General features: G+C 39.2%; 1 protein-coding gene across 3 annotated transcripts in view; it reads right to left on the bottom strand.

Annotated features, from left to right (window-relative positions):
- The window catches only part of scaf11 (SR-related CTD-associated factor 11), a 78,746-nt gene that overhangs the window by 9,301 nt on the left and 56,815 nt on the right, over positions 1 to 12,630 (bottom strand). For all 3 annotated transcript variants that reach the window (XM_072551949.1, XM_072551948.1, XM_072551950.1), the window contains exons 10-12: positions 11,108 to 11,223; positions 5,490 to 8,921; positions 3,001 to 3,416 (exon numbers count right to left, since the gene is read on the bottom strand). In XM_072551949.1, coding sequence (XP_072408050.1) covers positions 3,001 to 3,416; positions 5,490 to 8,921; positions 11,108 to 11,223 — 3,964 coding nt within the window. The remainder of the gene's footprint in view (positions 1 to 3,000; positions 3,417 to 5,489; positions 8,922 to 11,107; positions 11,224 to 12,630) is intronic.

Here is a 12,630-nt window from a genome sequence, read left to right as displayed (position 1 = left end):
TTATTCATGTAAGCAGCAAAAAAGAAAATTTACAAACATAAAACAGAAACAGCTGAGAAAACTCAGCAAATCTGGCAGCAACTGTGGATAGAAAGCAGAGTTAACATCTCAGGTCCAGTGACCCTTTCCACATATGTTGCCAGACCTGCTGAGTGTTTCCTAATTTTGTTTCAAATTTCCAGCATCTGCAGTTCTTTTTTAAAAAAATATATTTAATGAAGCAGTTGTGCCAATGTGTTTATAAAAACATGACATACAAGTGTTGGCAACAGGACAAAAACCCATCAGGTTGCTTTCCTTCCAAAGTTTTGAGGTTGTATATATTTTAACTGTGCAATTAAACTCAAATCCCCAAATGTGTATTACCATACCAAACAAACATGACTTCAACACCAGCAGGCAGAACTTAGTGTAGCAAATCTTTCTCTTGGTAGGTGGTCATCATAGTAGATAACAAATATACAATGAATGTAATCATACTGAGTGGGTATCAGAGAGTTTTGACACAGAACAAAAACATCATACAGATCTTCATGGGGACAGTCTGGGTGGGATGCTCTTCAGTGGGTCAGTGTGGATTCAATGGGCCGAATGGCCTGCTCCCACACTGTGAGGATTATATGATTCAAAAGTGCCCTGGGCTTTACTAATAGATGCACAGAATACAGGAACAACGAGGTAATGCTGAACTAGTGCAAAACACTAGCTAGACCTCAGCCGGAATACTGAGTACAGTTGCGGGTGCCATATTTTGGAAGCATGTGAGTGCAGAAGAGGTTTACAAAACAAGTTTTCGGGATGAGAAATCTCAGTTACAAAGAGTGATTATAGAAGTTGTGACTATTTACCAGGCATCTGGACAGAGTAGAATGGGAGAAACTTGTAAAAGGATTGGAAAGGAGTGGGCACAGATTTAAAGTAATTTGCAAAGGAAGCAAAGCAATGACTGAAAATACTTTTTCTCATAGCAAGTAGTTAAGGCCTATAAGCGCAGTGGAGGCAGGTTCAACTGAGGCATTCAAAAGTGCATTTGACGGTTATCTTAATAGGAACACAATGTACAGGGTTACAGGAGAAAGTCAGGAGATTGGGACAAAGATGTAATGCTCATTCAGACAGCCAGTAAAGATGCGCTGGGCTGAATAGACTCCTTCTATACCTCAACAATTTCACAATTCTGAGACAGTAAATCAGCATTAACCTCAGAAATTCAGCAGAGGTTAACAGTCGATACTGATTGTGGGCGAAATCTCACCTTCCATTATAAAACTGTTCAACCAGATAAATATACAATGAGCAACCTGGTTTGTGTAAGCAGGTTTATGATGAATTGTATACCAAATCTCAGAACTATATGACCAAGATTTGTTACAAACATCATTCAAGTCAAAATCAAAATAGTATAACTATTTATTTTCTTAAAAAAATGAAGTACACATGTCTTAGGACTAAAATCAACTGGGTTGAAATAGTCTTACCATTTACTATATCCAAAAACGTATAAATTTAACTTCAAAAAGGTTCTCAGATATGGAACTTTCCACCTTGCTAGTCTTTCTGAGATTGGGGTAGCTCAGAAGGCTATTTTTGATGACACACACAGTCAACCACAGAGTGCTACTCAGATTATATGTAAACCAAACAAAGTAAGGAGTTCAGGTTTCCTCAGGTGAAAGTTATTATGAAGCAGGAAGATGTCACAACAATTCGGAAGATTTCTGGCACATTCAATATTTAGCTGACTTATTGGATTCAATTTTCCAAATTAACATGGTAGTTTTAATGTATTAACTCTGGAACAGCAGTAAAGTAACACAATCATTTCACTGCTGTTCATGCAAAAGCTGAAAACTATTTTACTCGTTGTTTCTTGATATATGAGAATTGTTGGCATGTATTTTTTCCCCATTGCTAATTTCTCAAGATGGTGGAGATGGACTTTTTTGTATCGCAATAATCAAAGTTGCGTTCAAGCCCAGAGTGTTCTTCTGGGTGATGGAGATCACGGGATTGGAAGGTGTCAATGGAGGAGTTTTGGCAAATTGAAGCATATCTTGTAAATCGTTCACTGCTGTCATTATGTGGAAGAAGGTGCGGATGCTTATGTTGGTGGATGAGGTGTCAATTAAGCCAATCACTTTCTACTGAATCAAGTTGACCTTTTCAAGTATTCCTGGACATGGATCATCCACACGAGCACTACTCTTAACTTGTGCCATGTACATAACTGACAGAATGGACAAGCTTTGAGGAGTAAGAAGGGGAGATTCTCAGCTTCTGACCGCTTCTATTTCCGTAGCATTTGGTTGGTTCAATTCAATTTTTGTCAATGAAATCCCCATGATTTTGATGTCAAAGCAATCCAACAAGTTGCTTTGGTTATGCCTCAACACCTTCTTAAAGGGTTTGAATGGAAAGAGACTGAATATACTGGAACAAAACAATATCCTCATAAGGAGGCTTAAAGAACATCTAATAGACTTTGATTTCTTTTTGAGGATGTGGGTGTCACTAGCAAGACCAGTATTTGTGTCCTATCCCATCTGCTCTTGAACCAAGCCACTAGCTGGGTCATTTCACAAGGACGTCAGATTTCCTTCCCCGAAAAATATTAGTGAACCTGATAGTGTTTTACAACCGTCAGCAATTGTTGCTATGGTTACCATTAGAGTGGCTTTCAGTTCCAGACTTGGAACTTACAGTGTGCCTTCACTGGTGCTGGTTCAAAACCTTTTTCAACAGTAATATCGCTTCTCTGTAGCCCAAGGACTGCAGCAATTCATGCATCTGGCTCACCACCAACTTGTCCATAGCAATTCAGGATGGGCAATAAATGCCAGCCCAGCCAGCAACACCCATACTGCATGAACGAATAAACTTTCTAATTGACTGGAAAAGGAAATTTGGGCCCTAGAAACATCAACATCTCTTTCGGATCTCATCTATCTGACACAGTCTTGAACACTGGAAAATGGCTTCATATCCTTATGGAGAACTTACTTGAGGTTGTGCCAGGTCGTGTTGCTGAATCGCATAGTTCACCGATTGGGCTGGTGGAGGTGGAGGTGGTGGTGGAGGCGGGCTGTTAGGCAGGTTTCCAGCTCCTGTTGGTTGCACTGCAGGGATTCCTGCGTGCACATTCAGTGGTGGAGGAGGGTGGATGTATGGATGGAAATGCATTAGTGGGGGTGGTGGGTGGACACTCATTGGAAATGGAAAGACATTCATTGGCTGGGGAGGTGCATTCATTGGCTGGGGAGGTGCATTCATTGGCTGGGGAGGTGCATTCATTGGCTGGGGAGGTGCATTCATTGGCTGGGGTAGAACAGGTGGGTGCATTATATTAACTGGCTGCTGAGAACCATTCATTTGCTGATTTGCTTGGTCATTAAATCCTGGCACTCCATGCGATGAATCTGCCAAATAAATAAGACAAATTAATGGAGAGATACTGAGGCATCTTAGATCATTTTTCATTTCAGTAATCTTTCATCCAAAAATATCTCTGATGTGAGCTTCTAGGAAGTACCAAAGAGAACAATTTAATTTAAAAGCTGAAATTGGTAGTTTATTTTAAGCCGAGGAATAAGCAAAGTGGGGCACAGATCATACGTTCACTCACTGAATGATAGAGCAAGCCTGAGGGGCTAAATAACCTGTTCCTTTTCCTAGAAATAGTAGTGTTTTTTTGAGTACATACACTTAATCGCTATTTTGCATAGTCAAGCAACTGTTTAGCTATACAAAATAGGGATCAAGTGTATGTTAAGTACTCAAAACAAGAGTTCTCCTTCTCAAGTTTATTCACATGTCTTTCTGAATTGGGTTATTATGTACGGAGTCACAGAACCCGATGGAGCAAAATAGGAGACAGATTTTAAACTACAGGATGACAGCAAATTTAAGAAAACTGACTCAGATAGTGGGTATTGACAGGACTACAGCTATGGCTACCTAAGGGATTGCGCAGATGGAATTGAAAGTGCAGGGTAATTCAGTATGCATGATAAAACATATTTATTAAATTTCTTCGTGAAACAATATCAAACATCGAAAATAAAGACAGACTCAGGAAACCATTAACCAATACTTGATTTATACAATGCCTTGAAACATTTTGCCATGTTAAAGGGGTTTTATAAATTTAATAATAACTACTACAAGCATTAATTTTCAGAACTTGTAAGAATTCAGAAATTAAGCTTGTGAAGTAATCATTTATTCATGTAATTTCATAAAATCTCTCCAAACTATTCTCAATCCTTTTGTACTTGCTCTACATGGAAGGGCTGTGAACTGGTGGTGTTATAATAACCTAAATGAGTAGAGCCCAAGATGTTTGAGCTAATCTTCTTAAAGCAATGCTCTCAGCTTTAGCTTAAAGCCATAAACTATAGATGTAATTTCAAACAATTTTTTAAATATGTTTTGAGTGTTACAAGAACACTTACCTGGAAAAAATAAACATCTTCTTGCCAAATTTTCTCAACCATGATGAAAATCTTCGAAATGATCCCATCATAAGACATATTTATATGCTATATAAATCACTGGCACATGTGCCTTTTGTTAGGATGCTAAAAATTAAGCAAAATTACTGAATCCCAGTTTAAATTAAAAGAAAGCTAAAGTAAAGCTCCAGGTTGGTGAGGCCACTTTTAAATGATTTTGATTTATTATTGTCACATGTACCTAGATACAGTGAAAACAGAAGCAAGAGTAGAGGTAGTTGGTTTGAACCTGCTCAGTCATTTAATATGGTCATGGCTGATCATCCAACTCAATCCCTGTTTTCAATTTTACCCATATCCTTTAGCCCCCTGATTTATAAACACCAGACTTAGGAATGCTCATACTTATCAAAGCAATCCCCCAAAAATGAAGTATGTTTAAAGACCAGACATGCAAACATTTTTCTTTCCTTAGAATAAATCTTGTTATTAATTATTCAGATGAAGTCGCCATTTGCTATAGGTAACATCCTTCCTTCTTTGAGGTATGTGAGTTCCGAAATGTTTCACACAGGGTGGTTCTCATGTGGGATGAACTTCCTGAGGAAGTAGGAGATGTTGGTACAATTATGTTTAAAAGATATTTGGACCAGTACATGAATAGGAAAGTTTTGGGAGGGGATAAGGGCCAGGAGGAAGTTGGGACTAGTTTAGTTCAGGATTACATTCAGCATGGACTGGTTGGACTGAAGGGTCTGCTTCCGTGCTGTATAAGATTCAATTCAGTACAGAAAATATTTTGCAGTCAACATGAAAAATAATAGTATTCCAGTTGTCCCAAAAAAATTAGAGAAATTCTTTGAAGCTAACCAACTTCCAAGTTTTGATATTCATTAATTTTCATGCTTAGAAGTCTTCAATTTAGTAAATGGAATATTGTGAAAAGTATAGTTCAGCATTTAGAAAAACTAGTTCCACACAACATTTGAAAAGGTTTCTGTAAGCTTTCACAAACAAATTGACAACTGAAATACCTACCTTGCTCTGTTGAAGCCTGGTATTGTTCCTCATCAGCTCCTCTCCAGCTTGATTGCGTGCTTGAAGCCTGTCTTCCCCTATTAGCGTAGTAATTTTGGACATCGGCTGGCAGAGTTTTCCTTGCGTTCCAACTGGAGAACGATGACCATCCAGAACGGTCACGGGCCTCTGAAGATGTATTTGATTCACCTCGCCACCTATTTTGTTGATGGTCGTTATACCGACGGGGTCCAGTTCCTTGATATTTCCCTGAATTATTTTGCTCGCCTGAGAAATTTGACCTTCGGTTCTGCCATGGCATTTCACTTTGGTCACCATGAAAGGAGCCTCCCCGGAAACGTCCACGACCACGTTTCCAACCAAAGTTCCTATTACCCCAAGAGTCATCTCTTTCATATCTATTTTCTTCCCATTTAGCATCATTCCTGTAGTCATTTTCTCTCATATTGACATCTGAAGATGCCTGCACTTGTTCCACTACCCATTCAGGATTCCGGTCATCTATATACTCAGTACTTATAGCTGACTGTTCATCTGGATATCTGTTAGCCTGTGGAAATTCTCTACTCCTACTATTTTTTCGGAATCTATCATAACCTCTTGGTCTTTCCCAGTCATTCATTCTGGGTCTATCCTTTCCGCGAATATTTCTCCAGCTGTCATCAATGTACCTGTCTCTTCTGCCTGGAGAAAAACCAGCTTTCTCTTCTTTGTCTCCAGAATAATATCGTTTTCTGGATCTAGATCTTGACCTCGAACGTGGTCTATCTTTTCTTCCTTTATCTGCTTCAGTGCTCCTCTTGTCAACTTCACTTGCAAGTTCTTCTTTATCTCTCTCTTTGCTGGGAGACCTGGACCTTTTCCTAGAGGAAGGAGAGGCTTGGTTGCTTCGGTCACTGTCTTCTCCTTTCAAGCGATTTCTTTCATGCAAAGGTCTGTCCAAATGACCATGATGGTCTTTACCTAAAGACCTGGGTCTTCCTGGTGATCTTCCTCGTGATCTGGACCTGGACCTTCCACGTGATCTAGATCTTCCTCGTGACCTGGACCTGGACCTTCCACGCGATTTGGATCTTCCTCGTGATCTAGACCTGGACCTGGATCTTGATCTTGATCTTCCTCGGGACCTGGACCTTGCACGTGACCTGGATCTGGACTTTCCATGTGATAAGGATCTGGACCTGGATCTACCTCGCGACTTGGATCTGGACTTCCCTCGTGACCTGGATTCAGACCTCCCTTGTGACCTGGAACTGGATCTTCCCCGTGGTCTGGAACTAGACCTTACTTGTGGCTGGGAGCTGGACCCAGATCCAGATCGTCCCTGGGACTTGGACCTGGATCTTTTCCGTTCACGTTTTCTTTCTTTTTCTGGGGACCAGGTTGTCGATGCTGCATGAAACCTAGATTTGCGACGTGGTGCATCTCTTCCTTTCTGCTCTGCTGTTTTCTTAAGTTCAATTTCAGGAGGTCCTTGCCCTATGTTTTCATTATTGGTATTTTCAAAAGTGACATCTGGCAGCAATACATTGTGACTAGGATCAGAGGACAAAGCAGAACTTTCTTCATTTTCTTCTGATGCTTTTTGAGATTCAAGTTCTGCTACAGACACTTGATGGTCATTGATGGGTGAATCACATTCCATAGCCACTACTTCATTGTTATCCAAATTAAAGTCCTCAGCACCACCACAGCCGGTCCCATCATTTAACGTCTCAGATTTAGTTCTTTTATCATCATTGGTGTCTTGTGCAACTGAAGTCACTTGATTGAAATCAGATTCACTGAAGATTCCACTTTTCAGACTTTTATCTTCTGTAATTTTACCAGGAATTTCATCAGGTGATTGGTGAATAATAGCATTTTTCCAATCAGCTGCCTGTGATGGCTTACTTAAAACTTGCTCCTGGTTCATCTCAAATTGCTGAGGTTCAATATTCCCTGAGCTGATTTCACTTTTCACATCGTCATTCTCCACAAACTTATGAGGCTCTTCAACTGATGACTGTTGACCGATACCATCCTTACAATCAGATTTTTGCTCATGAAGAGCTAAAACATCCATAGAATCTGTATCAGATCTCTCCAGTTTTATATTCTGCAAGACTTCACTTTCTGGATAGTTGTCCTCCATAAACGTTTCAGGAGTAACTCTTTGAGAATCAGATGTTTCTTTAGCACTCAACTTTTTCAGAGATCCCATTTTTTTAAACATCTCAGGTTTGACATTCTCCAAAGACATTTTCCTCACCAGATCACTATTATCCATGAATTTTCCAGGAATTTCAATAAGTGATTCTGTAGCAACAGCACTTCCACAATCAGATGCAGAGTGAGCTTCATCTAGATCCTCTTCAACTTTTACAGAATCTGATTTTTCTAACTGCTCAGAATTAATACTTCCTGAAGACATTTTACCCTGGGGTTGGATACCTTCAACACATTTTTCTGGATTTTCAATAACTGACTGCTTTCCAGTATCATCCTCACAAGTATTGTTCATTCTTTCCCTGAATTCTATTGCTTTAGAGTGTTCAGAATTTTGATCATCTACAACTGCCTTCTTTTCCACATCAGTAATATCTTCTTTTGACGGACTCTCCAGATATTTTATTTGACCAATGCCTTGATCACTATTAGTCACATCGATACAAGTTACATCTTCACTGAGAGAATAAATTCCATTTTTTGAACTACTCTGTTCCTTTTCAATAAACTCCTTGTCATTGTTTTCTGCTGAATTACCTGAGTTAGGTTCCACACAACTTCCACAATTTTTATCATCAGTAGTCGGTGGAAGATTGGAGATTCCTGAGACTTCAATATTGATCTGGTCAATGTTTGGTGCACAGTCTTCACTGACTGGTGAGTTTTTATTTTCTTGCCGTTTGTCATTCTCCTCTTCATCATTATCCTTCTCCACTGAAGGATTGCGATCACCACAGTCATTAGATGATGAATGGCTTGCATCACTATTATCCAGATTGCTCAATGGCTCTTCAGCAGAGAGAGGAGGTTGAGGTTGATATTCAGTTTCACTGACAAAAGGACTATCATTTGGGTCTGAACTACTAGAACTTGATTTCTTATAGGAACTACGAGTAACTCTGGTCTTCTTTTTATCAGGGGGAGTCTTATTTTGTTCGGTCTCCAGTTTCCTTTTTGACTTTTGCTTTCCACCCCTTTTAGGTGGCGTTCTTGCACATTCTGGGGATGTTGTAGGAACTGAGGCACCTGAGTTTGACTGTGAACGCTGAGCGGAGCTGGCAGATTTATCCAATTTTTCTGCATTACTGATACGCATTGATCTTCTTCTGCCTGGTGTTGTTTCATTATTCCCTGCATTAGTACTACCTGATGCTCCAGACAGATTCTTTTTCTCTCCACCTCCTCTGGTTCCAGCAAGTGCACACACCTTGCCAGGAAAATAAACTGGATAAAGGTAAATAATATTTAATCAATTATGGTCTCTTGGCGTAAATATTACAATATTATTACTTTACTGAATGCCATTTTATGAACTGAGAAAAATACCCACTTGCTGATCATCTGCAACCTGCTGGAACTCCCTTCCCTATGGCACTGTGGTTCTATCTACAGAACATGAACTGCAGTGATTCAAGAAGGCAGCTCACCACCAACTTCTCATGGGCAACTAGGGACACGTCGTAATAAATGCAAAACTGACGTCCCAAGAGAGAATCAAAAATATTCTTTAAATACTAAAAAGCACACCTTATCAATTATATTACTCAATTTCCCAAAGTTCTTTCTCCTTCCCCACAGAGGAACTTCAGACAGCGATGGCTATTGTGTTGTTGGCAGTGGATTGCACTAATTAGAGCACCGACATCAATGCTGGGGGGAAATAAAACAGTTTCTATCTTCATACACTCTAGGTTGTTTGGAATACTGTGTACAGTTCTGGTTGCCACATTACCAAAAGTATGTGGATGCTTTGGAGAGAGTACCGAGGAGGCTCACCAGGATGCTGCCTGGTATGTAGAGTGCTAGCTATGAAGAGGAAGTGAGTAGATTAGGATTATTTCCATTAGAAAGACGGAGGTTGAGGGGAACCTGACTGAGATCTACAAAATCATGAGAGGTGGATAGGAAGAAGCTTTTACCAAGAGTGAGGGGCTTAGTTACTAGGGGTCACAGGTTCAAGGTGAGCGGGGAAAAGTTTTAGGAAGATATGCATGGAAAGTTCTTTACACAGAGGGTGGTGGTACATGGAACGCATTACCAGCAGAGGTGGTAGAGATGGGCACGATAGTGTCAGTTAAGATGTATCTAGACAGATATGTGAATGGGCAAGGAGCAGAGGGATACAGGTCTTTAGAAAATAGGCAACAGGTTAGATCGGCTCAGGCTTGGAGGGCCAAAGGGCCTGTTCCTGTGCTGTAATTTTCTTTGTTCTTTAGGTCAAATATTGTCCATGCTAAATATCTGAGTTTTTAAAAAGTGCCAGAAGAGAATTCCCATTCCCTACTCTATGTATCTTTTTTAATTTAAATAAGTTTTTGTTGTAAGAACATTCCCTCTAGAAATTTCTCAGAAATAATTCAGCCAAAACCAATGTATCTGGCAAATACACATAGTTGTTTTAAAAGGTGAGACAGCTGTTTACCAATGCCCCATACCATGCAGCCCTCTTAAATGAGGATTCATGCAGTATTTGAAAAACAGCAGGAAAATGGTCTGTGACCAGTTTTACATTCTTCCTTTAGCTGTTCTAATGTGAGAAATCCTATTGTGCATAGGACAAAGCAGCTGATTTGTTTGTCCACCTCAACGGCCACATCAATTCAAAATAAACCACCTATGCAGACAATTTTGAAGCATTTAAAAGAGGTAGCAGGGTGCCAAATAAATGCAAATTCCATCAAGGAGTAGATAGCAATTTTAATAAAGATTCTGCCAGTGAATGACAAAGGAAATTCTATGAAATAGTATTCACTGCAGGAATTAATAAAACATACTCCCTCCATATTAATTCTGGTGTGTCTTTGCAGTTCTGTTGATAATAGCTTTGTAACTGGTCTACCATTTTTAAATGTCAAAGCTTCTATTATTCTACATCCTGATAGCCATTAGTAAACCTGACACCCGAAACTTTCACTGATCAATTTTATCATCTACATGATAATGCTGTCCTTGTAGTTATGCTTCAATTATTCCATTTGATGGGAACCATTACATTCATTACCCTCAATTAAACTTGTAATTACAAAGACATTTGGGCATTTATCAAGCTTGTTAAAAAAAAAAGATTTTTCACTGTTCTTTTATCAACTGGACTGAACAGATTTTCAAAAATTACTAGTGGAATGAAGAAATGAGTTTACAAGATTATCTGTTTAGCATCTGAACTCACTTAATGGCTAAAAAAAAGTTGGAGAGGTCAAGAATAAAACTTTTAACACAATTAAGCAAAATGACCAGTTTGTAAAGAAAAGGAATCTAAAAACAATTTCATATAGTTTCTAACAAAATACTCCCAATTTTAGGTGTATAATTTTGAAGCATAAAATGTTGAACAGTGCAAACCATTAAGGTTTTAAAATCAGGAAGTACCTAGATAGGGGTTGTCTTTGAGTTGGAAATAAGAATCTCACCAGAACGTCCCAGTGCAAATGGATTTGACGGAAACACAGTTTCTGACATCAGATCTTGCTGCGGGAGAGCAGTTGCTGCTTCATCATATTCAACAGAAATGGAGTCTACCCCGTATCTGCAAGACAATCAACAAAATATTGGCTTTTCAGCACTGACATGTGGAGCAAAGCAAGCATGTGGTACCGGCTCAAATACTCAATTTCTGTATTTCAAATTAAATTCGAATTTGTCAATCAACTACTCTAGATTCACTCAAGGCAATTCACATGTCTAACAAAGTTCAACAAACAAACACAAACCAGACCTACAAAAAGGCTAACTGACTTAACAGACTCCTGAAATTATTCAATATTGTATCAAGCAAAGACAAAAGAGTCTAAATAAATGTGGGTTTATACCAAATACAAACAAGGAGCAGGAATAGGCTGTTTGCTTCTACAGCCTGCTGCAATTTAATATCATGAATTATCTGACTGGACCCTCAAATCAACATCCCTGCTTACCATCAATCTACCTATCACTGCCTTAAAAATATGTGAAGTCTCTGTTTCCACCACCTTTCTAAGAATAGTTCCAATTCTTTGAATAGTAAATCATGTTGTCACAAAGCTGGTCCCCTTTTTCTAAAAGCTGTTCGTTTTCTCAAGAATACTGTGTTCTCGGATTTTTCAGAGGGGTCATAAACAGCCCGGGCACCAAGGTGACTAGTTTGGCACAGAGTTTAAAAAGGATTTTGAGAGGTCTTTTGTTTACATATAAACAGACGTGACTTCAGGCCAAAGTGATCATTGTTTAGAAGTGATGTGGAGAATGATAGGAGAGTGGTCAGCCCTCTAGCTGAGTAGTTCAGTCCAGGACTAGTTACAAGTTCAGCAGTGGACTGTGTGAACAGGCTGCAAAAACTCCCTCTCCTTCTGCCCTTCTAACTTCAACCTGTAAGCATTTGTTCCATTTTTACTGTTCTTTTTTAAAAGGTGGTTTGTTTTTTGGGACTGTTGCGTTTATTCGGTTAAAAATCACAACAGCAGGTTATAGTCCAACAGGTTTAATTGGAAGCACTAGCTTTTGGAGCGTCGCTCCTTCATCAGGTGTAGTGGATGACTCGATCCTAAAACACAGAATTTATATCAAAAATTTACAGTGTGATGTAACTGCAATCATAGATTGAAAAATACCTTGATTGTCTGTTCAGTCTTTCATCTGTATGAATACCATGACAGTTTCACTTCTTTCATGTGTAAATCACAAAACCTTTTTTTAAAAAAGGTGTATTCTCAGGTTAGCTGTAACAATGGGTGATAGCGAGACGATATGTTGAAGGTGTTATCCCCCGTGTTCTCTGTCTATGCCATGATGTTTAGATTGATTCTAATCTAAAATGTGAGGTAACAGAGTTTTACATGAATTCATGCAGTTCTTGAGCGAAGTACAATGTAACCCTGCAAGTACAAATTCACCCCAACAAAATTTGTGTGTGTGTGTGTGTGTGTCTGTCTGTCTGGATTGGGGGAGGTTTTGTCTG

Source organism: Chiloscyllium punctatum, chromosome 32, assembly GCF_047496795.1.
Source record: "Chiloscyllium punctatum isolate Juve2018m chromosome 32, sChiPun1.3, whole genome shotgun sequence".
Lineage (NCBI taxonomy): Eukaryota > Metazoa > Chordata > Chondrichthyes > Orectolobiformes > Hemiscylliidae > Chiloscyllium > Chiloscyllium punctatum.
This window is presented reverse-complemented; position numbering and strand designations above follow the sequence as displayed.